The following is a 27,139-nucleotide window of genomic DNA, read 5'->3' as shown; positions in this document are numbered from 1 at the left end:
TCATTTATTCCTCACACAACTCTACAACACAAGTAATATTAACCCCTTTTTATATAAAAGGAAACTGCAGCTTGGAGGCTTTAATATAAATAACATTTGATGTTCCACCGCTGGTAAGCAATACAGCTGGGATTCCAACCCAGGTTTCTCTTAACTTCGAAGTTCATGTTCCCACTATCTTCAGTGAAACACTGCCTAAATTTTAAGAATACAAATCAGGAAATGTTAACATATTTTATCTATAACTCAAATCTTCCTACTCCAACACTTCATACTGTTTACCTGAGGACGACTGTTTGAGCCTTCTGGACCATCACTCAAAGGCAACATAGAATATGAAAGGGACTCTCCATCCTTCTTAGGATCTAAAGGACTTTTTGGTCTAGCAGGTAAACCTACTAAAAAGAAGACCATGTATAGGATTATTAAAGCAAGACTGCCAGATAGTTCTTTATGTAAATTCTTAACATGTAATTTCTTACCTTTATCAAAAACTAGCTTTACTCTCCTAGTATGTCTTTTACGATTTTTAAATTCTCTTTCAAAGTTCCCAAGGCTATTGGTATATTGGTCCCATACAATCTCAGGCAATTGAACAACTCTCTGTGGATATGGAAGCCCTATATCAGCCTGGGGGGAAAAAATGTGACAGTTTAAATTTAACTGAAACTTTCAGAGGACTCCAAATCTAAATTATCATCAACTGGGCACTTCTATTCACTGTTTGAACCCAACAGCCAATAAAGTTAAAGATAATATAGTCTAAACATTAAATAGTAAAAATGATAGCTGGTAAGGAAGAATGAATTTAATGATATAAGCACTATTTTTAGATACAGCTCCAAAGCTGAACTACATAGACATACTGTACTTTATCACTAACACACTTTAAACATAAATAACAAAGCCAAGAAAGGATTTTATCTCTAAGAACAGCATATGAAATGTTTTGATTACAACAGATGAAACCTGACACATGGAATTCATTTTAAATGTACTCCCGTGTTCATGACTTATTCATAAAACAATGAATTATTTTCACAATAATATAACTCTCATCACATATACAAAAGATTATGACACCTTGAGAATCACAGCTACACCTTCATTCTACTTGGAATTAATTCAGTTACTTAACCAACCACCTTTACAGAAGTCATTAGTTGTCATAATCACTAAAAACAGATCATTATAATCAGGATCTTTTGATAGCGATTTAGGTTACATATATGCATGTTTTTTTGCCAGAACTCACAGAATAGTACAATTAGAATTTGTGAATTTCACTATATAGAAATTTCACCTTAAAAATGTTTTAAAAAATAATTTTAGTTAATAATATGCATTCTAAAGTAACTTGGTGTGAAGTGTTCATGTCTGCAACTTTAAAATGCATTCTTGCTATAAGATGGAATGATGAAAGATTGATAGATACATACATGATAAAGCAAATATAGTAAAATGTTAATTATAGAATCTAGGGGTGAATATGTGTATGTTAACTATATAATACTTCCAATTTGTCTGTGTACTTGACATTTTCCATAGTAAGATGCTGAGAAAAAATTAGCTCAAAAACTATGAAACTGAAAAGAAAAATCCAGTTTAACTGTTTGACACAGAATTCATAATTTTTATTTATATTACATTATCACCATCATAATAGTACACATTAGTCTAAGGTTCAACTTTTGCAAAATTAGAGTGTCTTTTAAAATAGTGACAGTAATATTGAAGGAAGCTAACAAGCCATAAATGTTCTCTGCTTCTATACAACAACATATACCACAAGTTTCCTCTATTTCAATTAGGAGTTTCTAAATGTCCATTAAAACAAACATATACATGTCAACAACTTATAGCATGGTAAATCTAAAGAAATAGGTAAATTAGGTATAGATGGTCCCCAACTTACGATGGTTCAACTTAGGATTTTTTCACTTTACAATGGTGTAAAAGTGACGTATGCAATAGAAACTGTGCTTTGAATTTTGATCTTTTCCCAGGGTGGCGATATGTAGTACAATACTCTCTCGTGCTGCTGGGCAGTGGCAGTGAGCTGCAGCTCCCAGTTAGCCACAGGATCACAAGGGTAAAAAATCAATACACTGACAACCATTCTGTTCCCATATAACCATCCTCTTTTTAACTTTCAGTATAGTATTCAATAAATTACATGAGATATTCAACACTTTATTATAAAACAGGCTTTGTGTGAAGTAATTTGGTCCAACTGCAGGCTAATGTAAGTGTTCTAAGCACCTTTCAGGTAGGCTAGGCTAAGCTATGAGGTTCAGTAGAATAGGTGTATTAAATGCATTTCGACTTATGATACTTTCAACTTAAGATAGGTTTATCAGGACATAACCCCATCTAAGTTGAGGAAGATTTGTATACATGAATAAACACACACACACAAAAAGGAAAAATCAAACTTCTAAATTAAATCCAGCAGAAAAACTTCTTTGCAAGAAATGTAAGTCATAATTGTTCAAGTGTCTGGATCTAATGTAATTTTGTACACTTTCACAAAAAATTGTTAAGATGGTCAATATCCCATCTCTGCTTCTGAGATAAAGTGAAAGGAAATTCAGTTCTAAATTATACCTGGAAATGGAGAACCAGCAAATAACCAACTGCCTATAAATCTAGTAAATAAGCATAATTGCATCTTTTTTGCCCAGCAGGGAACACGAATAAAGTAAGATCAAGTTTAATAAATCTTTTACTAATAATTACTTTTCTATCACCATCTGTTTTAGTTGAATCAATTTTAAGCAACCACAGTGAGTGCTCTATCTTTTTTGCACCAGCAAATGTTTAATAACGGCAATGCAGAATCAATAAACACCTAAGTGGACTCACTATACAAAGAGGGCAAATAGGATCCTAAAAAGTTTAGAAGTTTTAGCAAATCAATATATAGATTCTATACACATGATGATATTCAGTGATCTCAAGCATGGAGAGAAAGTAATGACTGCCAAGGAATAATACAGCTAGAGAAATCCAAATAATAAATTAATACAACTAAGTGAAACAAAGTCCCCAGGGCTGTTCCCTCAACACCTGGTACACCACTTTTGTGACTCATTAAAAACTGGTAACTAATAACTATGTTACAGTAGTCATGCTTTATAGGTTTTTTGTTTTTTAAGGTGAATAAGAAGATTCTTTTTCATAGTTTTTCAGTTTTAATGTTTTCATACAATGCTGATTAATATTACACCTCTCAAATTTATTGAACAATCAGTGGATCCCTAATTCAAGACACACACTATGGTAATAAATGCACATCTAAATTATCTCCATATTCACATACAAGAAAGTGATAAAACCTTGAATCACTTTCAAATGGTTAACTGTTAAATATGAAAGTTCTGTTTTAAGGAAAAGAGAAAATTGAAAGGAATTTTTCACTAAAATAAAGGACACTATAAAATTAAGTAAAATTTGTATCTTATCCTCATGTCTTTGGCAACCATAACCTTAAAGGCATTTAAAATACTTTTTGTTCTTACCACAAATATTTTCTGTCATATTACAAGGGAAATTACAAAAGTAACTTATATTTAAAGCAATTAATAAACCCTAAAGTAATTTTTCTTTTCACTTTATTAATCCTGAAGTCGTGAAAGAAGGAATACTCTCTAAGATGGGAAAGGTAACAGGAAAAGATCCTAAAAATGGCTAGGCAATAGAACAAGTTCCTAATATAAATATTCAATTAAAGTTCCCAGCTATTTTCATTGGGGTATATTTTGTGTGTTTGGGGGGGGGGGGGGGGCATCATCCTGCCTTCAGTAGTACGGTTAGGTATAGAAGGGAAAAAAATGAAACACTTAAAAAATATTTATACCCATATTAAAAGAATAAATCAAGTTATCACCAAATATATTCTCAGTAACAGTGCTCAAAAACAGTGCTAATATATACCTTCTTCTGGAGTTTCTCCACAAATCCAATGGGATTTTTTAGTGCTTCTTTCTGGTGTTTGCCTAAACTTTCAAGGTCCTGGACTGCTTGAGAACGCTGAGCCTCGAGTACAGCAATCGTCTGTAACAGTCTCTGATAACTACAGAGACAAAGAAAAATACCTCACTAAAATTTTCTAGTAACAACAATAAATTCAAAACTGAGTTCAAGCCATGATCTACTATTAAGCCACACAGTCTTTTTAAAGTTACCTGAAAGAGTTTAGTAAAAGATATTACTGGGAATAAATGAGGTCTTCCTGAGTTACGAAGTACCTAGTCAGAAAATATCAGTTAGAGAAAGCAAAGCCTTATTCCCCCATCTTAAGTTTTTAATTCTTGAACCTGAACAAGTAAAGAAAATAAGAAGGCATCTTGACTTTCCAACAAAGTCATTAGGAAACTGCTAAATAAAAAATAAAATAAAATCATAAGGTTTTAGCACTAGAAGGAATCAGCAAATCCAGCCCTCTGTTGTACTCTGTTGGGAGTAAGGAATCCGAAGTACATTTTCTTGCCCAGAGTTACAGGAAACTGTCAAATAATTCAGATATGATCTTAGGTGTCATGGTTCTCATTTACTCTATTATACTCCCACACAGGAAGTTTACTTTCTAGGCAATTCTTAACTATTGAACACTTTTAAAGAAGAAAGGTCTTAAAGATATTTACTCCCTATCTACAAAGGTCTGTTTAGCACAACTGACACATAGTTTTACCCAGACAAATCTACTGTCTGTCATTAACCTGAAATCTCACAATGGTATGTGTATACTAGTTAATTCTCTTTATCTCTCTCTCTCTCTTTTTGGTACAAATTGTCCTGCTTCTCTGACTGATGTCTATTTTCACATGTTGATACATATACATATGGAAATATGTTACCCCAAAATCCTGAATGTTCGAATACATTGTGCAAAAACAATCAAGAACAAGTCATTCCAAGTTTGCTTCAAACTAAGTGGTTAAGTCCTTAACGTGTAAGTAAAACATAATTTTCTTTATGGCTTCAAATAAATTTCACTCCATTTCCCACTAGACTGTAAACTCCATAATGGCAAACACATCTGAGAAGTTCACTGTTTTATCCACTGTGCAACACACTTCCCAGCATATAGATGATCAATAAATATTTTTTGATTGAACAAATGAATAGACAGATGTTCTGTGCAACCAAAGTCTCTTTTAAGTTCAGAAGTCTGCAAACTAGCAGAAATTTCAAAGGTAAGACAATGTAATTCTAAGGTTCACAGCCATGGCATAATTCCAACATGGCATTCTTCACCAGGACAGTTTTTAAGCTCCCTGCCTAAAAAACATACGTTATTCTTGTTCTTGAAATGTGTATATTAAGGTAAAAACTGCTAACATTGAAGGGTAAATTCCTCTGAAGCTAAAGATACTTCATTGAAAAGTTAGAACTGAGTTAGAAAGCAAGGACCATACTAAGTCACTCCTGGATAAGTTACAGATATGGAGTCTAAACTCACTTTCACAAAGCCCTAATTTGCTTTGAAATGTATGGAGCATACAAACCCTGTCTATGCTGGCTGTTTCCACCAGGCAGGCTCACCCAGGCTCAATCTTAAGGTGATGGTAGTGAGCTGAGTACTGGAACCTATCCTCTCTACAATACTCTGAACTGCCTGCCATACTTCAACTTCAGAAGTCCTTCCCCACTAAGTGAACAACCAAAGACTTCTCATGGTGTCTCTATAACATGATCTCTGTTTTAAGCAAGAGTTGCATACTTCTGTATCATCAATATAAAAATGGCTATGAGCCTATTAAATTTTCAGCAAACTGTTGAAAGCACAGTTAACAATTAATAAGGAACAAGAACAGAGTTATAGAAAAAATAAGCACAGGCTTGAAAAAAAGTGCTACAGTCAGGGCACCTGGGTGGCTCAGTCAGTTGAGCGTGTGACTTCAGCTCAAGTCATGATTTCATGGCTTGTGAATTTGAGCCCTGAGTCAGGCTCTGTGCTGACAGCTCAGAGCCTGGAGCTGCTGCAGATTCTGTGTCTCCCTCACTCTCTCTGCCCCTCACCTGCTCGCTCTCTCTCTCTCTCTCTTAAAAATAAATAAAAACACTAAAAAAAATTTTTTAAAAAGTGCTATAGTCAGCTGTTGCCACTAGGAAGAAAGCCTCTCTTTGAAACCAATAAATTGTTAACAATTTTTAGTGTACTTAAAGTATTCCACAATAACTCTGACTTTAAAAAAATATTTCAACAGAGACGACAAAGTAGAATTCTTCAACCTCTATTTGCTTCTCTTTTATCAAGATAAAATGATTATCAAATTGAAAGGCCTATAATAAACATTGGTAAAAGTCTTAAAATCCAGATAAGTGAAATTAAGAAAATTAAGAAATATTGAGAAAATAGTAAATTCAAGTCTTCTAGTCCACCTAATTTGAATTATTTCCTAGAGTATTCAGAGATTTTACCAGTAAGATTACCACATATATCCCCATGCAGAAATGGAAGGAACTGTAAAAACCTGGGGTGACATCTTTAAAAAAAAAACAATATGAAAAAAAATTTAAAAGTATGATACAAGCAAACATATTTTCAATCCCACCTACCCACCCACTTAACCTCCAAAAACAAACTACTGGAAGCTGATCCAGACCTCAATCAAGGCAGGGTTCATTTGTTCATTAATTTCATAATTATTTACTAAGAGAATAAGATGCTAAAGCTTTAGTAATTATCAAAGTAAGTCGGGCATGGACTTTAGGTATAACAGAGGAGCTACAATTATACCAAAGAGGGAGAAAAAAAGCTGAGGATTGAATGGACAGGATTGGTCATTTTGTTGGGAATAGAGGATGGGTATGTGAGGGTCCATCATATTAGTCTACATTTTTGTAAGTCTGAAATTCTCCACAATGAATTAAAATAAGAAAACTTCAACTTAATGGAGGATGTTACCATTGTATTCCTCCTGGACTGGTCAGATCATCCCTCTTACTATATTCAGTTCTGCTTTACGAGAGACAAACAGGTTCATGAAAAGACAAGATGGATGAGAAAGTATAGAATAAGAAATAACAATAGTGTCTAACATTTACTGAATGTATACTATAAGCCAGACGTTGTATTTTAAGTATAATAACACAGTCCTCATTATAAACTTGTAAGATAGGTACTATTATCTCTATTTTACAAATAAGGAAACCAAGGCACAGAGTAAGTAATCTGTCAAGATCATATAGCCATTTATTGTGGAGATGTGAGGTGAAGAATGGTTAAAGACTCTAAGAATATTTAGCCAAGAAATTAAATCCTCCAATAGAATACTGTTTCAATCTTTATTTAATACACAGCTATGCAGAAAAGGAAACAGATTTGTTTTACAGGGTCAAGAGTCAAACAAGAATCAAATTGTGATAAAGGCACAATATGAAGAAAAACATTGTCTTAGTCAAAACTAATAAATGAAGGCAGTATAGCACCCAACCACAGATATTCATACAGATATTTAAAGGAAATTCAAGCACTAAAAATACTCACACTCTTTAATTCCAGTAAAACATGCTACTTTCACACTTTTGCTACTCATTCAACAAAGTAATCTGTAGAATGATTTTTTTAAATGTATATACTTTTGTATGAATGCAAATATAGTAACATCATTCCCACAAGGACAACTCTGTATTAAATCTATCAAAAAATATTTATTTCTAAAAATGAATCCAGTGCTAAAAATAGTAGGTTTACGTGTGGCAAAGAATTGTTAATTTTACTGTCGCATGTCTTCAACATAAGACAACTTTAGCTTTTATATTATGGAATTATATTTGACTAAAATATAAATACTCTTCAATTCTAAATCTAAATTATTTCACTACCGTTCATTATCCAAGCCCTCTTGAATTCTTTATTTACATCTGTGAATATAACACACTTATATAAAAGAGTATATATAGGTAAAATTTTTGGTGTCTACAAGAGAATACCAAGAAATTAGCAGTCTAGAAGTTTCATTACAAGAGAATACCAAGAAATTAGCAGTCTAGAAGTTTCATTTTAATGTCCAATTTCTATACACACTGTAAGAGAGACAAAGGAAGAAAGAATAAGATTTTATTTTCAACTAAACGAGAATCTTTCCCAAGAAATTAGATTTCCATTTCTATTGTGGAAACAACTCTTAAGGTTGCATGGCATTTGCTATCTTAAAAAAATAATGAGGGAACATTTTTAAAAACCCAAGTTGGGGGGCATCCTGCCAAAAAGTTGACCTGATTGTTCAGTCATTATATAGTGTCATTAAAGACAAAAAAATATAGAAAGCTATTCTAGACAAGAGGTCTACAGCCTTTAGCCTGTTTTTATAAACAGTTTTATTAGAACATAACCACACTCATCCGTTTACATAATGTCCACGGCTGCTTTTTTAGCAACAATGACAGAGTGGAATAGTTGCAAAGTACAGCTGATCTCCAAAGAAAAGTCTGCTAGGCCTTGCTCTAGATTAAAGATGCAGAGATACGACAATCAAATGTAACATATGATCATGAATTAGGTCCCACAGGAGGAAAAAATGGACATTTCAGGGGACATTTTTGGGGATAGATGGAAAAAATTTAAATATGGATTATAAATTATATCATTTTATTGCATCAATGCCAGACCGCTGGGGTATAATAAGGTATTTAAGGTTATGCAGGAAAATATTCTAATTTTTAGATGTATACTGAAGTGTAAGGGTAATGAATCTATAATATACTTTTAAATGGCTCAACAAAAAAAAAAAAAAAGAAAAAGAAAGAAAAGTTTATAGTACATAGGACGGGAGGGAACATGAGGGGAAAGGGAGAAAGGGAGAGAATATTATAAAATGTTAAGCTAAAGAGCGCTGGGGTAGCTCAATTGGTTGAGCACATGACTTCAGTTCAGGTCATGATCTCACGGCTCATGAGTTTGAGCCCCACATTGGGCACTGTGCTGACAGTTCAGAGCCTGGAGCATGCTTCAGATTCTGTGTCTCCCTCTCTCTCTGCCTCTCCCCCACACTCTCTCAAATATAAACATTAAAAAATTTTTTTAATGTTAAGCTGTTGACTGATGAATTTAGCTGAAGAGCATACTATCCTTCTAGCTTTTCTAACTTTTATATCTTTTCTAAATAAAAACTGAGTAATGGAGAAGCTATTCATTATGCTTTGCTACTGAAAAAGAACAACTTGATTATCCTATGAACATTGAACTTGATTAAACACTGAAAAAACTAAAGGAAGTTGATTTAAAAATAAATTTATTCATTTAAATTGTACAAAGAAAAGGGAAAGGAGTATAGAAAAACTTATAAGCCAACCAATGTTTTCACATGTGTGCACTGGTGAGCAAGGAGGAAGTAAGAGCAAGAGGAAGAAGAACAAGACATACAGTGGATATTATTTTCAACAGGATAAAAACTATATAAAATGAATCAGTTCTCAGGAATAACAATCAGGCAATTTTAAATGGTAACAAATTCCATCCTAACAACTTACCAGCGTAAAACAATTTAAGGAAAAATGCTTCAATTTACTCTACACCATCATTTCAATCAAGTAAGATATTTCTACTTTCTGCAAAATACTGAGCTCAACACATACATAATTTAACAAAAATTATTTTGATATGAGCAGAACATACATATCTTAAAATTATCAATTTAGTGAAACAAAAGCTGTGATACTTTCTCTTCCTTCGTGAAGAGTTTCAAACACTGAAACTACAGAAAAGCAAAAATTCAATAATTCATAAATGATTTCTCACTATGAAAATTAGATGATCAAAAAACCTTTTATGATATTCTGTGTTAAGACGGAAATACCTCAGCTTCTGATAATATGCCTTTGCCAAGTACAAAGATCAATTTTGTATTGAAAATAACTAAAAACCCTGAATTAAAGACAAGTTAAGAAAAAACCATGTACAGTACCCATTTATTTTAAAATCATGGAAGAACTGTTAAGATGCTAAGACTTTTTATTATCAGGCCAAAATCTAACTGAAGGCACAAATTAGGAGTGTCAAACAGCACAAATCTGCTTTTGCCTTGATGGCAGGTACTGGACCATGTAAGCTTGGGCTCAATTTTCTATATTTCACTTGCCCAGGAAACAAAAATCAAAGCCACTGAGGCAGATAGTCTAATAGGAGATGTTCTTCCCTCAGGCTCATCTACCCCTCACTCCCATCCCATAGAAAAGTTGCTTTGGGACTAAGAAAAGCCACGGATAAAATTTTCAACCACAAAATGCTGTTACCATAAGATAGTCCAAATCATATCACCTGGGTGGCCTTAAAGAACCATGACTATTGTTTAAAGCAGTGCTTCTGGACTGATGCATACAAACCCATCCCCCACCAAGATACCCACAGAATCAAATGCAATCTTCTCTGGATGAATTCATCTTTACCCCAGACCTCAAAGATAACCCATTAAGAGTTTTCCAAAGAAAGTAAAAGCTCCTATTTAAAAATTACCAAACATACAAGAAAGTAAGACACACAGAATCTAGGGAGTCTAGGACCTACCAAAGGTAGAGGCTCTGGGAAACAAGCCTATGCTTTGGCCTTGGATCCTAAAGGGCTACACCCCAGGAATAAGGGTGAAAAGGAAGTAAACAGCCCTCTCAGAATGGACTAGTATATCTCAGTTCATAATTAACTAGTACACTGAAGATGCACATACCCCCAAGACCCAGATATCCCATATGTAGGTATCTTACTTCAAGAAACTCTTGAATATACACAGAAGCATATATTTATAGCAGACCTATAATCTATTCATGATCCCAAACCAGAAATAATCCAAATGTCCATCTAAGCAGAAAGGATAAACTATGGTTTAGATATACAATGGAACACTATACAGCAAAGAAAATGAACGAAGTACATCTATGTAAATCAACCCAGATCAATATCACAAACATATCACAAAAGAGTACATGCAGTGTGGTTCATAAACTAAACTAAATTTTGGGGTGCCTGGGTGGCTCAGTCGGTTGAGCGTCCGACTTCAGCTCAGGTCATGATCTCACGGTTTGTGAGTTCGAGCCCCGTGTAAGCCTGTCTGGATAGCTCGGAGCCTGGAGCCTGCTTCGGATTCTGTGTCTCCCCCTCTCTCTCTGCCCCTCCCCAGCTTGCACTCTGTCTCTCCCTCTCTCAAAAATAAATAAACATTAAAAACATTTTTCTTAACTAAATTTTATTATTTAGGGATACACCCTAAATGGTAAAAACTTTTAAAACAGCAAATGAGAGAGAGAGAGAGTACACAAGCAGGGGAGGGTGAGGGGGGAAGGGAGATTGAGACTCTTAACCAGGCTCCACCCCAGTGCAGAGCCCAATGTGGGACTCACGTGGGATCATGACCATGAGATCATGACCTGAGCTGAAATCAACAGACACTCAACTGACTGAGCCACCCAGGTGCCTCCATATTGTATTTCTTAACCTGGATTGTGGTTAAACAATTATAAACTGTTTGATTTCATAATTATTCCATATCTGTATATAAATATTTCATTACTGTTACATGCACAAGAAACTGCACATTTTTCTTAAAAGGGAAAGTTTTCTAGGAAGAAGATGTTACAGAGGGAACACTTCTACATTTAGAACTTTATTTAATATTCACACAGGAGTCCTGGTTCAAATCCCAGCTCTATCAGAAACTGTGAGATTTTCCTCAAATCACTAAACCTTAGGCCTTAGCTTTCCCAGCTACGAAATTAGAAAAATGGACCAAGTACATAATTGCAAAAGCTTTTTCACAGTGCAACATTCTAGGATTATAAAATATTTGTTCAATTCTGGTCATTGTATAATGGTAAGTGAAATAAGACAGAGGAAGACAAAGATTTCATTCATATGTGGAATTTAAGAAATAAAACAAATTAGCAAAGGGGAAAAATAGAGAAAGAGAGAAACGAAGAAACAGACTCTTAACTATAGAGAACAAACTGATGGTTACTAGAGGGGAGGCAGGTGATGGGATGGGTGAAACAGGTGATGGGGATTAATGAGAGAACTAGGCGTCATATGAGCACCAGGTGATGCATGGAAGTGTTAAATCATGATATTGTACACCTGAAACTAATACAGCACTGTATTAACTATACTGGAATTAAAATTAAATAATAAAATACAAAAAAATTCTGGTCACTCATTTCACATTCTTTCTGAGTTGGAAATGGAAGTCATTCATATTGTATTCATAAATACAGCATCAAGTCATTCTTTTCTTCATAGAGAATCCTACCTGATACCTGGGTTTTATCAGCTCCGCCCATAGCAAAAAGTATGTCAAGTAACTGCTCTCAGAGAGGAAGGTATTTAAGAAGATCTAAGGGATAAGTTTCCCCTACTTCACAATGTCTACTCATGACACATTAATGGCTTTTCTCTCACAGACCTTACTTCCAAAAAGAAATTGTGTGAAATATAATAATCTCTATGGTTTATAAAGAAATTGGCTCTTCTGGCTCTAGGTCACCAGATAGTATATTCCCGAAGGCAGTCATTTTTAGATGCACCTACCCCACTAGTTTTTAAAATGTATGTCTTATTTATTGTAGTGTGCTATGCTTGAGAGGAAGGCCATTTTTCTACTTCTTTAATACTGTCCCACAGCATATTAAGATTCAAGAGACATAGAAAGTGCTCATAAAGATTAAAAAATAAAAACACACAAAAGAAAATAGGAAGTGAATAGTTATTTGGATGACTTTTTAGCTGTTAAACAACTGCATACAGAACACTGTTATAACGGTATGTATGTTCTTGTGAGTTTTTAGGGATGCTAAAGATACATACAGGTTGGTCTTTTTCCACATGTAAGACTTAGAGGGACAGAATAAATGGCAAACTTACCAAGTTTATGGATGACATGAAGCTGAGAAGGATAGCAAATACTGTAGATGAAAAATATCAAGATTAAAAAATAACAAGTCAGAATACTAGAAATGATGAAATTTAACCACATGAGCAGAAAGTATGGAACTGAACTACAGAACAGTCAAACAAGTACAGAATGGCATGAACTTCCCTTAACAGGAACAGAAAATTGTGAGCCTCCCAACTGATCCTAAGTTCAATTATGATGCTAAAGTGTGAAATAGCTGCTAAAAAACACATAATAATAGCTTAAACTTATATAAACCCATTCAAACACCTACCAAGTATGCTCACTGTACATAGCACTATGTAAGCCAGTCTGAAGGGTACAACTATAATCACCGTGCAACCCTACATCTTGATCATTACAATTTAGGTAAGAGAGTGTACGTGTGTATGTGGTAGTTGCTTATTTAAATGTGGGGGAAAAAAGGGGTGCCTGGGTGGCTCAGTCTGTTAAGTGCCCAACTCTTAACTTCGACTCGGGTCCTGATCTCGTGGTTCATGACAGATTGAGCCATGTTGGGCTCTGCACTGACAGCACGGAGCCTGCTTGCGATTCTCTCTCTCCCTCACTCTCTGCCCCTCCCCCACTCACACATGCATCCACACTCTCTCCCTCTCTCTCTCAAATTAAACATTAAAAAAATAGTAAATACTGAAAAGCAAGAAAGCTTCTAAAATTCCTATTCAATTCCTAAAACTGGCAAAAACTGTAATGATTAATATACTGCAAGAGAAAAACATGTAAAATTTGACTAATCATAAGTACATAAGCATGTTATGAACAGAATGATCATTCCTGAGAGACTCAAACAATATTTTATATAAGAAGTAAAAACCAAGTAAACTCTGAAAATTCATGATAATTCAATAGGAAAGAAGGTTAAGATATTCCAGGTAGAACAAACAGTGCAAGGAAAAGCACAGAGGCAGGTTAAGTGGCATGTACATTGAGATAACAGTGATAGTACAGAGAAAATACAGCTTAGGGCAAGCTGAGAACACAAAATAAAACTCTTGAAATGAAAGAACTGTAGATCCAGTAGGACCAAGACATATGGGTTCTAGTCCCATTCTGACAAGCTATGATCAAAATCAAATAGATCAGCCTATCAGGCCTTCAATTTCCTCTTTTACAAAATAAGACTCTCTAAAATCACTTTCCATTTCCAGAATCCCCAGGAGACACAGCTTGAGCGTCTGTATTTAAAAACGAAAACAGGGGCGCCTGGGTGGCTCAGTCGGTTAAGCGTCCAACTTCGGCTCAGGTCATGATCTCGTGGTTCGTGAGTTCAAGCCCTGCGTCAGGCTCTGTGCTGATGGCTCAGAGCCTGGAGCCTGTTTCAGATTCTGTGTCTTCCTCTCTCTCTGACCCTCCCCCATTCATGCTCTGTCTCTGTCTCAAAAATAAATAAACGTTAAAAAAAAATTTTTTTTTTAAACAAAAAACAGGGGCACCTGGGTGGCTCAGTCGGTTGAGCGTCCCACTTCAGCTCAGGTCATGATCTCACAGTTCGTGGGTCCGAGCCCCACGTCGGGCTCTGCACTGAGCGCTCAGAGCCTGGAGCCTGCTTTGGACTCTGGGTCCCCCTCTCTCTCTGCTCCTACCCCACTCATGCTCTGTCTCTGTCTCTCAAAAGTGAATAAAGATTTTTTAAAAACTAAAAAAAAAACAAAACTCTACAGATAATTCTGAAACATGTCCTTCATAAATAAATACCACTCTAATACAATAAGGAGCAACTGCAAATTTTCAACAATGATGATATAAGAACACATTTGCATTTGGAAGGCTAATAATAAGGCTGCAGTGTGTAAGATAAATGAGAAAGTGGCAAAAGAAACAATACAGAAAGCTATGTAGCTGATGTATAAGATTACATTCTGAACACCATATTTAGTACTATAGTATACTCAGAAGTTGTTAACCAGCTAGGGTTCTGAAACGCAAAAAAGTTAAAGAAATGTAGCTAACACAAAAGAACATACTAAAACTGTCTTCGAGATATGAAAGCCTGCTATGTAGAAAATGGAAGAGACATTCCAAGTCACCCCAAAGTCAAACATCACTGAGTAGAAGTTCTAAGGAAGAATCTGAGGCTCAATACAGTAAAGGTTTCATAAAGTTGTAAACGCTTAACTAGTTAAGTTCAAACAGACACTGAATGACCAGCATCAAAGGATACTATACAGGTGTTACATTAGGTGGAAGTCTGAACTAGACTTAAATCATGGTCATTCCAAGACAAAGTTTCTAAGGATACTAAAAAAGAACATTTAAAACGTAAATTTCTTCAGCGTGATAAGGCTACATTTTATGATTCCAATTATATATTTTATAAAGGGTAAAACTAAAAGACAATAAAAAGATCAGAAGTTCAGGGGAAGAGAAGAGGTTTGAATATGATACAAAGGTGATTTTTTAAAATCACCTTTGTAATTATTATTGAAATAATATCACCAGTGAAATTTTTCTACAGGATACTGTAATCTAGGATGCATACATCATGCATCTGGCAAAATCCATAAAACTTTTGAAGGACAAAGAATGAACTGTAAAGGTATACAAATTAAAAAAAAAAATCATTTAGAAGGTAAGGGAATCCCTAGGAAGGAATATAAACAAACACAAGATCTAACTGTATTATAAACCTCACTGAGGGGGTAAAAAGGAAAAGGTCCTGACCTAGGACCTTTGGAAATGAGTGGCATCTCTAAGACTAACGGCACAATATTCTGCACATAAGCACTTACGCTGACAGTTATTTCCCATTAGAGTAAAAATTAACAATTCTAATACTGCTATACATTTATACTGGAATTAAACAGGGGCACCTGGGTGGATCACTCAGTTAAGCATCCGACTTTGGCTCAGGTCATGATCTCACCGTCCTGAGTTTGAGCCCCACATCAGGTTCCGTGCTGACAGCTCAGAGCCTGGAGCCTATTTCAGATTCTTTCTCTGTCTCTCTCTCTGCCTCTCCCCAGCTCGTGCTCGCTTGCTCTCTCTCTCTCTCTCTCTCTCAAAAATAAACATTAAAAAAATTATAATGGAATTAAACAATTAAATAAATGGGTGATGGATGGCCATGTTTGTCAGTGCTGCAGTGGGTATTTACAGATAAGCAAGAGGAGGAGCTAGAATAATCCAGTGGTAATATAATGGATTGGAAGGAGACTCAAAACATGAACTCATGTTTAGCTTAGTATAGATACAGATGATTACACATAGAAATACTTATGGATATGTGTATATATACAGGTTAGTATACACATACGTATTTTCTTATTCTGTCAGCTGAGACAGCTAAATAAAATAACACACCCCAGTAGCAATGAGCACACATCATACCCAAATACAGGCTTCTAACACCATTCTCCAAAAACAATTCTAGGAATGGGGTACGAAATAAGTAAGAGTCTGTAGTATTTTGTAATGAAAGAAAGAAAAGAAAGAAAAGAAAGAAAAGAAGGAAGGAAGGAAGGAAGGAAGGAAGGAAGGAAGGAAGGAAGGAAGGAAGGAAGGAAGGAAAAGAAAGAAAGAAAGAAAGAAAGAAAGAAAGAAAGAAAGAAAGAAAGAAAGAGCTCACACACACACACCAAAAATACACCACCTTATTGGGATATACGAGGGAAAAGATAGGTTCCCGATGGCCAAAGCTAAAATGTATTTTTAAATGTCTGTTTATTTCTGAGAGAGAGAGGGCGTGAGAGCGCACACAAGAAGAGGAAGAGACAGAGGATCTGAAGTGGGCTCTGCTCTGACAGCAGTGAGTGTGATGTGGAGCTCAAACCCACGAGCTGTGATATCATGACCTAAGCCAAAGTTGGATGCTCAACCAACTGAGCCACCCAGGCGCCCCAAGATTGTAAGATTTAATTTTTATTTTATTTAAAAAAAATTTTAATGTTTTACTTATTTTTTTTTCTTTTGAGAAAGAGAGCAAGGAGGGGCAGGCAGAGAGGGAGAGAATCTTAAGCAGGCTCCACCCCCAGTGCACAGTCAACGAGCCTGATGTGGGGTTTCTGTCTCAATGACCATGAGATCATGACCTGAGCTGAAATCAAGTTTACGTTTAACCAACTGAACCACCTAGGCAGCTCTAAATAGTTGTTTTAAGAACATTTTTAGATTTATTGAAAAATCAAGAATATATTCTAGAACTCCCATTTATCTATTATTAATCTTATGTTACCATATTACAATTTATAAATCAATATTAATAATTATTAATATTATCTAAAATCTATACTTTATTTATTAGCTTTTACCCAGTATCTTTTTTTCTGTTCTGAAATCCCTTTAGAATACCAATTAGATTTAATTTTCATGTCTCCTTAGGCTTCTCTTAGCTGTGGCAGTTTCTCAGACCTAACTTTCCTTATTGTTGATGACCTGGGCAATTTTGAGGAGTACTGGTCAGGTATTAATAGATTTTTCTTTACTGGAATTTATCTGATGTTTTCCTCCTTATTAGGTTGGGGTTTGGGGAGAACACAGAGGTAAAGTACCATTTTTATCATGTTATACCAAGGGTATATACTGTTAATATGATTTAGTGCTGTCAATATTGACTTGATCACCTGGCTGAGGTATTTGTCAGGTTTCTCCACTGTATTCTTTTTTCCTCACCCTTTCTATACTGTATTTTTTTAAAAGAAGTCACTATGCACAGTACATACTTAAGAAGTGGAGAGTTAGGTTCTCTTCTTGAGGGCAGAATATTTACATAAATTATTTGGAATTCTGCTTGGGAGATATTTTTTTCTTTTGTCATTCAATTATTTATTCATATCAGTATGACTCAAATATTTATTTTTATACCTGTACTACTTTATTTTGTTGCTTAAATTATTCTTAGCCTGGAGCCTGCTTCAGATCCTGTGTCTCCCTCTCTCTGCCCCTCCCCTGCTCTCAAAAATCAATAAAAAAAATTTAAAAAAAATTTTTTTAAATCTTACAATCTTCTCTATAGCCACTATTGCTTTGTTACCTTGGAAGAGCAAAAGGGAAAGTATTTAGTTGAGGTATGTATTTAAGTTGAAATATCAGAACTTACAAGATCCCATCTAATTATTTTAAAATTAAAAATTTTAGGGGCACGTGGATGGCTCAGTCGGTTGAGCATATGACTCTGGCTCAGGTCACGATCTCACAGTTCATGAGTTTGAGAGCCCCATGTAGGGCTTTGCGTAGACAGCCTGGAGCATGCTTCAGATTCTGCCTCTGCCTCTCTCTCTCTCTCTCTCTCTGCCTCTCCCCTACATGCGCTCACTTGCACACATTCTCTCTTTCAAAATAAACAAAAAAAATCTTTTTAAAAACTAAATTAAAAATTTTGTGTTAACAAATTTACTGTCATTTACTCCTGGTTAAACTTTAACACACTAAACAATCACTCTAATAGTTCTAGAACTCACCAATTTATAAATAATCCTCACCTGCTATCTCTGTTCAATATGAACATAAATATTGTATCTATTCTGCTTAAAAGTAGTAACAGCTCAGAGTACTTTAAATGCAAAAATCTGTCAAATTAACCTAATCTGCAGACCTACTATGGTTTTCCATCTTAAGTCACTAAATAAGCACAATTCTAGACTTTTAATTTTAGTGCTCCAGCACAGTGGTGGCATTAAAATACACACCACTATGCCTGGCATGGCTATATACTCCTAAAAAATACATTCTGATGTGGAGGCTGGGGCAAGGAAAAGGTTAAGGACAACAGTTTAGTGTGATATATATACATATAACAGTACTATAACAATCATGGAACAATATTAGACCAATGTATTTACAGCACAGTGTATTTAAATAAGTGTTTTTAGGTGTTTGGTAATAGCTGGACTTAAAAATTTTTTAATCACAAGGTGAAATAAAAACATTTTTTACTTCTTGTATCGACACTACTACACTACAATCTCATTATAACTATACTACTATTAACTTTACTCTTTGTACAGCTATTGTTACCTTACTTGTACTTTCTATAAATCTTTAGAGTACAAATTAGTTATGTTCAATATATGATCATATCTATTCCAGATCAAAAACCCTTTCAAGTAGGTATTACTACCACTTTATGAATGGCATAACTAAAACTTGGAAAGGTTAACTACTGGTAGATTCTTGCCATTATTCTTTCCATAATACAATTACTTACATATCCTAATTTATGTGCAATATTGAGCTTAGATTGTATACAATGGGAAAATTAGCCTATACCTAAAATTCAGAAATTACTCAAAACCTAACTGAAGCCTTAATCCCTGCCTTATTTTTTTTTAAGTTTATTTAAGTTTCTTTGAGAGAGATGGCATAAGCAGGGGAGGGACAAAGAGAGAGGGGCAGAGAGAATCCCAAGCACGCTCCACGCTGTCAGCACAGAGCCCAATGTGGGGCCTGAACTCAGAAACCCTGAGACCATGACCTGAGCCAAAACCAACAGTTGGATGCTTAACCGACTAAGCCACCCAGGTGCCCATCCTGCCTTATTTTTAAATAGCAGAAGAGAAAGAAAATTAGCCTATTTAACAACTCTTTCTATTCACCTACAAGTACAAATACTAATTTTAGAATGCAACAGAAAAGAAAGAATGCCATTTTTTATTGAATAGATCATAAACAGAGTAAGCAATACTTTAACTAAAACATATGTCATTCATAGTTAAAGAGGAATTTTGATAGCCTCCAACAGTTGTAAAAAAAAAAAAAAAAAAAAAAAAAAAACACTTGCCCCTTTCCAAAAAGTCTTCATTGTATATTTTCTCAATGTATATTAACCCCCTGAAAGAAGTATAATTTCTAATGTGTTTCAAAGGGTATTTTCTTTTACATAAAGGTTTCATCAATGATCCTGAAAATATAGTCCTTCATTCTTTCAATGACCTCTATAACAAAAGTTATCAGCGTTCTCTTTCCAGAGTCTAGCTTGTGTACCTGAAAACTGGCAATAGGTCTAGAGGAGATCTACATAGGAGTCCACTATTTCTCTGTACAATAATTGTTTTAAAAAACTCAAGTTTGACAGTTAAGCTCTATTTCTTCTTATCACTGTTTATTTGGCTTAACATAAGTCAGGAAAGATTAGCCAGCTGGTTTGATTTAAACAAATATATTTCTATACTCTGATGCTAAAGTATGATTTTTTAACATTTTTCTCAGTTCCAGAAGTAATATTTCTAGTAAGCTATGTGAGAATAGGGAACTCAACATCCTCATATGTTCTACACCCATTCCATGGATCACTAACCTTGCTGACTATCCATTTGCTTTTGAATGTAAATATCTGAACTGAGGTTTATGAACATCTCAAAAATTTTGTTAAGTATTTGACAGTATGAGCCCTTAACTCTCTTTACAGTTAAACATATTCCCATGCTTCTTATGTTTTTTCTGGTTAAACACATACACACAAACAACAAAGTTTGTCTCTATTTGTTATATATACACAATTTTTAAAAAAATTTTTTAACGTTTATTTATTTTTGAGACAGAGTGTGAGTGGGGGGGGGGGGGAGGGGGTGCGGGGTGGAGACAGAGGGATAGAGAGCAGGGGGAGACACAGAATCTGAAGCAGGCTCCAGACTCTGAGCTGTCAGCACAGAGCTCAACGGAGGGCTTGAACTCACGAACCATGAGATCATGACTTGAGCTGAAGTCGGACGCTCAACCAACTGAGGCACCCAGTGGCCCCTATACACATAATTTTTAAACTACAAACTATAAGAGAAAAATTTTTCCTTACATGGCTTGGATTGAAAAATTTCTAAAGGCAAAGTATAATCGGGTTAGAAAAAAATAGCCTGCATATTAAAAATAGAAATATCATTTATTTTTCATAGCTAAGAGAAAAAATGACCAATGTCAAGAAAATCAGTATTTACAGAGTGTGCTCTTATATAAGCTCTTTAAAATGTTTGGTGATCTTTACTTTTACCACTTCTTTAGGTTAAAGTTGGCAAGTTTTACCTTCAGTAAATCATTAACAACATCATCTAGTTGCTGTTAACTTATTGGTCTTTAGTACTAAACATAAAATTCCTAACATAAATAACTTGTAGGGATAACTCTTCCATCTCCAGAGAAATGTTAGTAAAACTGACATTGCTCTTAAATTAGAAGCTTGTTTTCACTTGCATTTAGCAGTTACACTTTCAAATCCTAACTATAAAATAAACTTGTGATGATCAGATGTTAAAGAAATAATTTTATTAGAATCAAGAGAAACAAAACTTATTCTCCACTCCTATTCCACTCCTTTAAAAAGAAAAAAAGAAACCTATTTTTAAATGTTGCTTCTCAGCTATTTAGAATTAGTTTTTCTTAGCATGTATATGAATGGGTAGAGACTGAGGAACCATACAGAGTGGTTCATCTCTAGTGCTGCTGTTCAGTATGAGGAAGAGAGAACAGGTAAAGAGAATTTTTAAAGGAAGAAATGAAATGATTTATTAGAATAAAATAAAGACATCCAGCAAAGGACCTTTCTCTTTCCTCCTGTTCTCTATATCTTGCCACACTTCCTGACCCCACAGAAATAAATACAAGAGTCCTATTCCTATCTGATATACCAAAGTGGGTACAGCCTGCATACTAACTGCTTATTTCTATACTGAATACACATTAAATTCCTAAAAATTTAGAAACTAAGACCTCTCTCTTTCAGTATACTCTACAGTCCATTTGTAACATATCAAACATTTCAAAGGGTCCTTGGACTGAACACCATAATAACTCAATAAATATGAAGGAAGCAGTTAAATTTCTGCAGTGCTGACTCTAATGTATAGACTGCATGGCAGCTTTTTTAAAATACAGCAAGCCCAGAGCCCCTGGGTGGCTCAGTCAGTTAAGCGTCCGACTTCAGCTCAGGTCATGGTCTCACGGTTCATGAGTTCGAGCCCTGCGCTGGGCTCTGTGCTGACGGCTCAGAGCCCGGAGCCTACTTTGGATTCTGTGTCTCCTTCTCTCTCTGCCCCTCCCCTGCTCATGCTCTCTCTCTCTCTCTCTCTCAAAAACAAATAATCATTAAAAAAAATTTTTTTAAATAAACAAATAAAATAGAGTAAGCCCTACAAAAAACAGCTACAGACAATAAACAGAATTTTTTTTTTAATTTTTAAAATGTATATCTCAACTAAGATCTTCCAGAAATATAAACATTGATTAAAGACACTGGCACTAATAAATACAAAGTATTTTTACCTGTGTTTTTCAAACATCTGTAGACTGCTACATAGCAGGATTTAAACATAACTTCCATTATTTAGCCACTGAATTGTTTTTAATGGGAACTTATCAAGGCACATCCAATGGTGTAAAAGGAGCTAGAGTGTATAGCAAGTACAGGTGCCACAAAATTATAAAATATTAGAGCTAAAAGGTACCACCTCAAGGATAAGTGCAACTTATTCATCTCACAGTTGGAAGGAAATGAAGTTCAGAGAGATTAAGGGACTCCATCATGTTTGGCCAGCTAAGTAAGGGTTGAGAAACATGCCAGTGTCTCTTGCTTCAACAACCTACTGCTCCTAAGCACAACAGAAGAAAATGAAAATTTGGGGGTGGGGAGGTTCTTTTTTAAATCCCTTATAATATCTTTATGAGAATAAATTTTATGTTTGATTTTTTAAGTATTTTCTAGTTACATAACACAAAGAACAGGAAATGTAAATCATGGAAAGAAATAAAGTCCCTGTAATTCCAAGATCAAATAGTTACCACTTTTTTTTATCTTTTGGGAAAAATAAATTATAAGGTACTATATGCTGTAACTCAAAAAGCAGGGGAATATAATAATATGAATAATAAGAAATTTCTTATTACATGAATAAACACCTCACTATTCTTCTAGTAGTATACTATATACTATATTCTTCTAATGAAAGGTTCACTTCTAAAAGACTTTTGAAAAGATTTATAAACAGGGGATTATTTATGCAAAAAATTCTTTGCTTTAAAAATTATCAACATTATCCTTAAGATAAGTCTTTAAAAGCCAAAATCTTTTAAAACTATTTCATTTACAAAAAAGTTTATAGAAACATCTATTACATGAATTATCAATCATGGCAAATATTTTTATATGGCCCAAAAGATCTCTGCTTACGTATACATTAAATATACGGCAGGGCCCCCACAGACCAATCAGTCTGATAAAATCTAAAAACCTGACAGGGGCACCTGGGTGTCTCAGTCAATTAAGTGTCCAACTTTGGTTCAAGTCATGATTTCTCGGTTCATGAGTTCAAGTCCGCACATGGGGCTCTGTGCTGGGAGGCAGAGCCTGGAGCCTGCTTCAAATTCTGTGTTTCTCTCTCTGCCCCGCCCGGCTCTCACTTTCTCTCTCTCTCTCCCTCTCTCTCCCTCTCTCTCCCTCTCTCTCCCTCTCTCCCTCCCCCTCTCTCTCTCTCTCTCTCTCTCCCTCCCTCCCTCAAAAATAAACATTAAAAAAATTAAAGAAAAAAACCTAAAATCCTGATAATACCAAATGCTGGGAGGATACAGAGCAACAGAACTCTCATTCATTACTGATAGGAATACAAAATAGTACAGCTACTCTGAAAACAGTTTGGCAGCTTCTTACAAAACTAAACATACTCTTACCGTAAGACCCAGCAAGTACAAATTTAGGTATATTCCCAACTGATTTGAAAACCTATGTCCACACAAAACCTAAATGCAAATGTTTACAGCAGTTTTATTAATAATCACCAAAATCTAGAAACAATTAAGATGTCCTTCAATAGGTAAATGGATAAACAAACCATGATACATCCATAAAATGGAGTATTATGCAGAAATAAAAATGAGCTATCACACCACAAAAAGATATGGATGAACCTTAAGAGCATACTACTCAGTTAAAGAAGCCAGTCTGAAAAAGATTCACAGTACATGTGACACTCTGAATAGGCAAAACTATGAAGACAGCAGAAATATCACTGATTTCCAGAAGATCAGGAAGAGAAAGAGGTATGGTAGAATAGGTGAAGCAAAGTAGATCTTTATAGCAGTAAAACTATTCTGCTGTAAAACTATGACATAGCAATGGTGAAAGCAGGGCATTACCCATTTGCTTGCTATAACCCATAGACCTTTACAGTATAAAAAATAAACCTTAATGTAAGCAAATTTTTAAAACTCTTCTAGGAGGTCAGAAATGCAAACTGTGACAAAAAGGATCTAACTGTGCTGCAAATGCATGAATAACATCACAGAGAGCAAAAGGAAAAAGTCCTGATCCAGGTAACTCTGGAAATGCATGGTATATGTAAAGCTAAAAAGTCTTGCACATAAGACCTACACTCTAGTTGAGAAACTTATCTCCCATGGGAATATAGGTTAACAATTCTGATACTATTGTATGTACATACTAGAACCAAAAAATTAAGTAAATGGGGCGCCTGGGTGGCTCAGTCAGTTAAGCGTCCTACTCTTGATCTCAGCTCAGGTTTGTGAGTTCAAGCCCTGCATTGGGCTCCGTGCTGGACATAAAGCCAACTTAAAAAAACAAAAAAAAAATTTAATAAGGGCAAATGGAGAGAGCCAGCTTTGTCCCTGTTGCAGTGAGCATTTACAGATAAGCAAGGGGAGGAGGCTAGAATGATCCATGTGGTAATATAACAGATTAGAGGTAAAGTCAAATTATAAAACCAGGTTTAGCTTGGTATAGATACAAATGACTACATACAGATTTATGGATGTGTGTATAGATATGCACATACATTTTCTTGCTTGATCAGCTATGACAGCTCAATAAAAGCAACAAGTCCTCTCAGTAGCAATAAGCACATTTAGTACCCAAATATTCGTTTCCAACACCATTCTCCAATAAAGGGAACTGGGGTTCCTTAGAGAGACAGCTGATTCTGGGACTAGGGCAGGAAATATACAAGATGAGTCTGGAGTATTCTGAAGTGCCAGAGAGTAAGGAAGTGCTCAAAAACCAAACACACCAAAAATAAACACACCAAAAATAAACCATCTTGATGATGCACAGGAACCAACAGAAAGGTTCCCAATGGCCAAAGCTAGAACAATTTAAGCAACAAAGTAGTACTAAATTATAACCCCAAGTATAAAAACAAATATTTAGGAGTCCATACTGACATAAATAAGTGACTGAATAAGTCAACAAAAGAGAAAAAAATCTCTCATGCAGAATTCCAAATAATTTATGTAGATACTTTCTCTTCAAGTTTGAGATGTGCAGTGACTTCTTTCTAAAGAATAAAATATGGAAAGTATGGAGAGGAGAATAACTTTACAGTGAAGATATCTGACAAATACTACTTCAACCAGATGATGAGTCAACATCAACTATAATAAATCATATTAATAGTATAGTATATACATGATAATAATGGCACTTCACCTCTATGGTTTTCCTCCCATCCACAACTCTAGTCTAATCATGAGGAAAACAGGAGACAAATCACAATAGAGAAGTATCTATAACACCAGACCAGTATCCCCCAAAACTGCCCAAGTCATCAAGACAAGTCTGAGACACTGCCACAGTCAAGGGAAGTTTAAGGAGACACGAAAATTAAATGTAATTGGTATCCTAGATGGAATTCTAGAACAGAAGAACAGAAGGTAAAAAGCTAAAGAACTCTGAAAAAAAAAATGTAGACTTTATTACATATATTAATAAGAATTTTATTTTATATGGTTAATCATAATGCATCCGTTCATGAGTTACACTGTGCTAATGTAAAATGTTAATAAAGGAAACTGGCTGCAGGGTATTATGGGAATTCTCTGTACTTTCTTTTTAATTTTTCTGTAAATCTAAAACTGTACTAAAAATTAAAGTCCATTAAAACATATAGGAAAGGGGTGCCTGGTGGCTCAGTGGGTTAAGTGACCGACTCTATCTAGATTTTGGTACAGCACATGATCTCCTGGGTTCGTGGGATTAAGCCCACATGGGGTTCTGAGCTGACAGCACAGGGATTTTCTTTCTCTGCCTCTCTCATGCACGTGCCACACTCTTCCCCTCAAATTAAATAAACTTAAAAAATATACATAGGAATATTTTAGTTTCTTCCCTGGGGTAGTAACATTTGAATACTATACCCTCAAGACTGTCATGCAGACTAAAAATAAAAACCATAATAATAATAATTTAAAACTTTTATAAGGAATCAAGAGCAGAAAATGCCTAACCTGAGAGTTAGAAAACATGGAAAAAGTAGCAACTCCGCCACTAATTTTGAAATCTTGGACATGACTCATCTTTTCTGGTCTAAGATTTACACCTATAAATTGAGAGAGATAAAACAGCCTCTGAAACCATTATCCCTACACCTACTGTAAAGTCATAGAGTAAATCTCTTTTTCTTAGTAGCTCATAATATTAAACAAAGAATTCTGTAGTACCTCTAATTTCAAAGAGAAAAATAAAAGCCAGGTTCAATGACATGGGCGATTTCCATAACAGCTCTGCCACTTCTACTAAAGACAACTGGTCAAGAATCCAGTTGAATCCAAAACACTAAATGATCCATGATGGGCAACTTCTGATAGCCTACACTGCCCAATAACCTCTGTTCCGGAAAATATCCTTCCAGAAAGGATAGGCCAAGGCAGACTTTCCCCGCCCCCAACCAACCATTTGTTCCACCTGTAACCAACAATAATTTTACCAGGGATGAAAACCTGACCCAGGGAAGCTGATCTACTGTACAGTCAATAACCAGGCCTTCTGTTACAGAATGTGAAGAGGATCTAGAGAAGAAAGGTCAAGTAGAGGAGTTGGGACCAGGGGAAACCTAGAGGAAAGATCTGCCATTTGCAAATCAAAATTATAGGGGAGAAAGTGAGCAAAAAACATTAGTAAAAAAAGAAAAACCAGTCTGTACTGCACAAAGAGAAGCATAGCTAAGAGAGTATAATCTTTTTAAAAAAATTTTTTTAATGTTTATTTTGGAGAGAGAGAGAGAGAGAGGGCACGTGCAAGTGTAAGTGTAAGTGGGGGAGTGGCAGAGAGAGGGGGAGACAGAAAATCCAAAGCAGGCTCCACACTGTCAGCACAGAGCCCGGCATGGAGCTCAAACTCACAAATAGTGAGATTATGACCTGAACTGAAATCAAGAGTCGGATGCTTAACTGACTGAGCCATCCAGGCACCTCTGAGAGTATAATCTGAAACCAAAAGATTGCAATTTCACAAGGGTTGGCTAGGCTTTATTTTCTGACCTTGAATATTCATAAGATTGCCTACTACTTATTTAAAATAACCTTTT

At 35.2% G+C, this 27,139-nt stretch overlaps 1 protein-coding gene across 4 annotated transcripts in view; it reads right to left on the bottom strand.

Moving 5' to 3' along the window:
* The window catches only part of ZZZ3 (zinc finger ZZ-type containing 3), a 101,193-nt gene that overhangs the window by 15,253 nt on the left and 58,801 nt on the right, over positions 1 to 27,139 (bottom strand). For 3 of the 4 annotated variants that reach the window (XM_019413865.2, XM_053893699.1, XM_019413866.2), the window contains 3 exons: positions 3,937 to 4,075; positions 483 to 630; positions 283 to 398 (listed from right to left, as the gene is read on the bottom strand). In XM_019413865.2, the coding sequence (XP_019269410.1) occupies positions 283 to 398; positions 483 to 630; positions 3,937 to 4,075 (403 nt within the window). The remainder of the gene's footprint in view (positions 1 to 282; positions 399 to 482; positions 631 to 3,936; positions 4,076 to 27,139) is intronic. The other variant, XM_019413867.2, reaches the window with a different exon arrangement.

Source organism: Panthera pardus, unplaced genomic scaffold, assembly GCF_024362965.1.
Source record: "Panthera pardus isolate Hobbes unplaced genomic scaffold, ASM2436296v1 HiC_scaffold_11, whole genome shotgun sequence".
Classification (NCBI taxonomy): domain Eukaryota; kingdom Metazoa; phylum Chordata; class Mammalia; order Carnivora; family Felidae; genus Panthera; species Panthera pardus.
The sequence above is the reverse complement of the archived record's forward strand: the minus strand, read 5'-3'. Positions and strand labels throughout refer to the sequence as shown.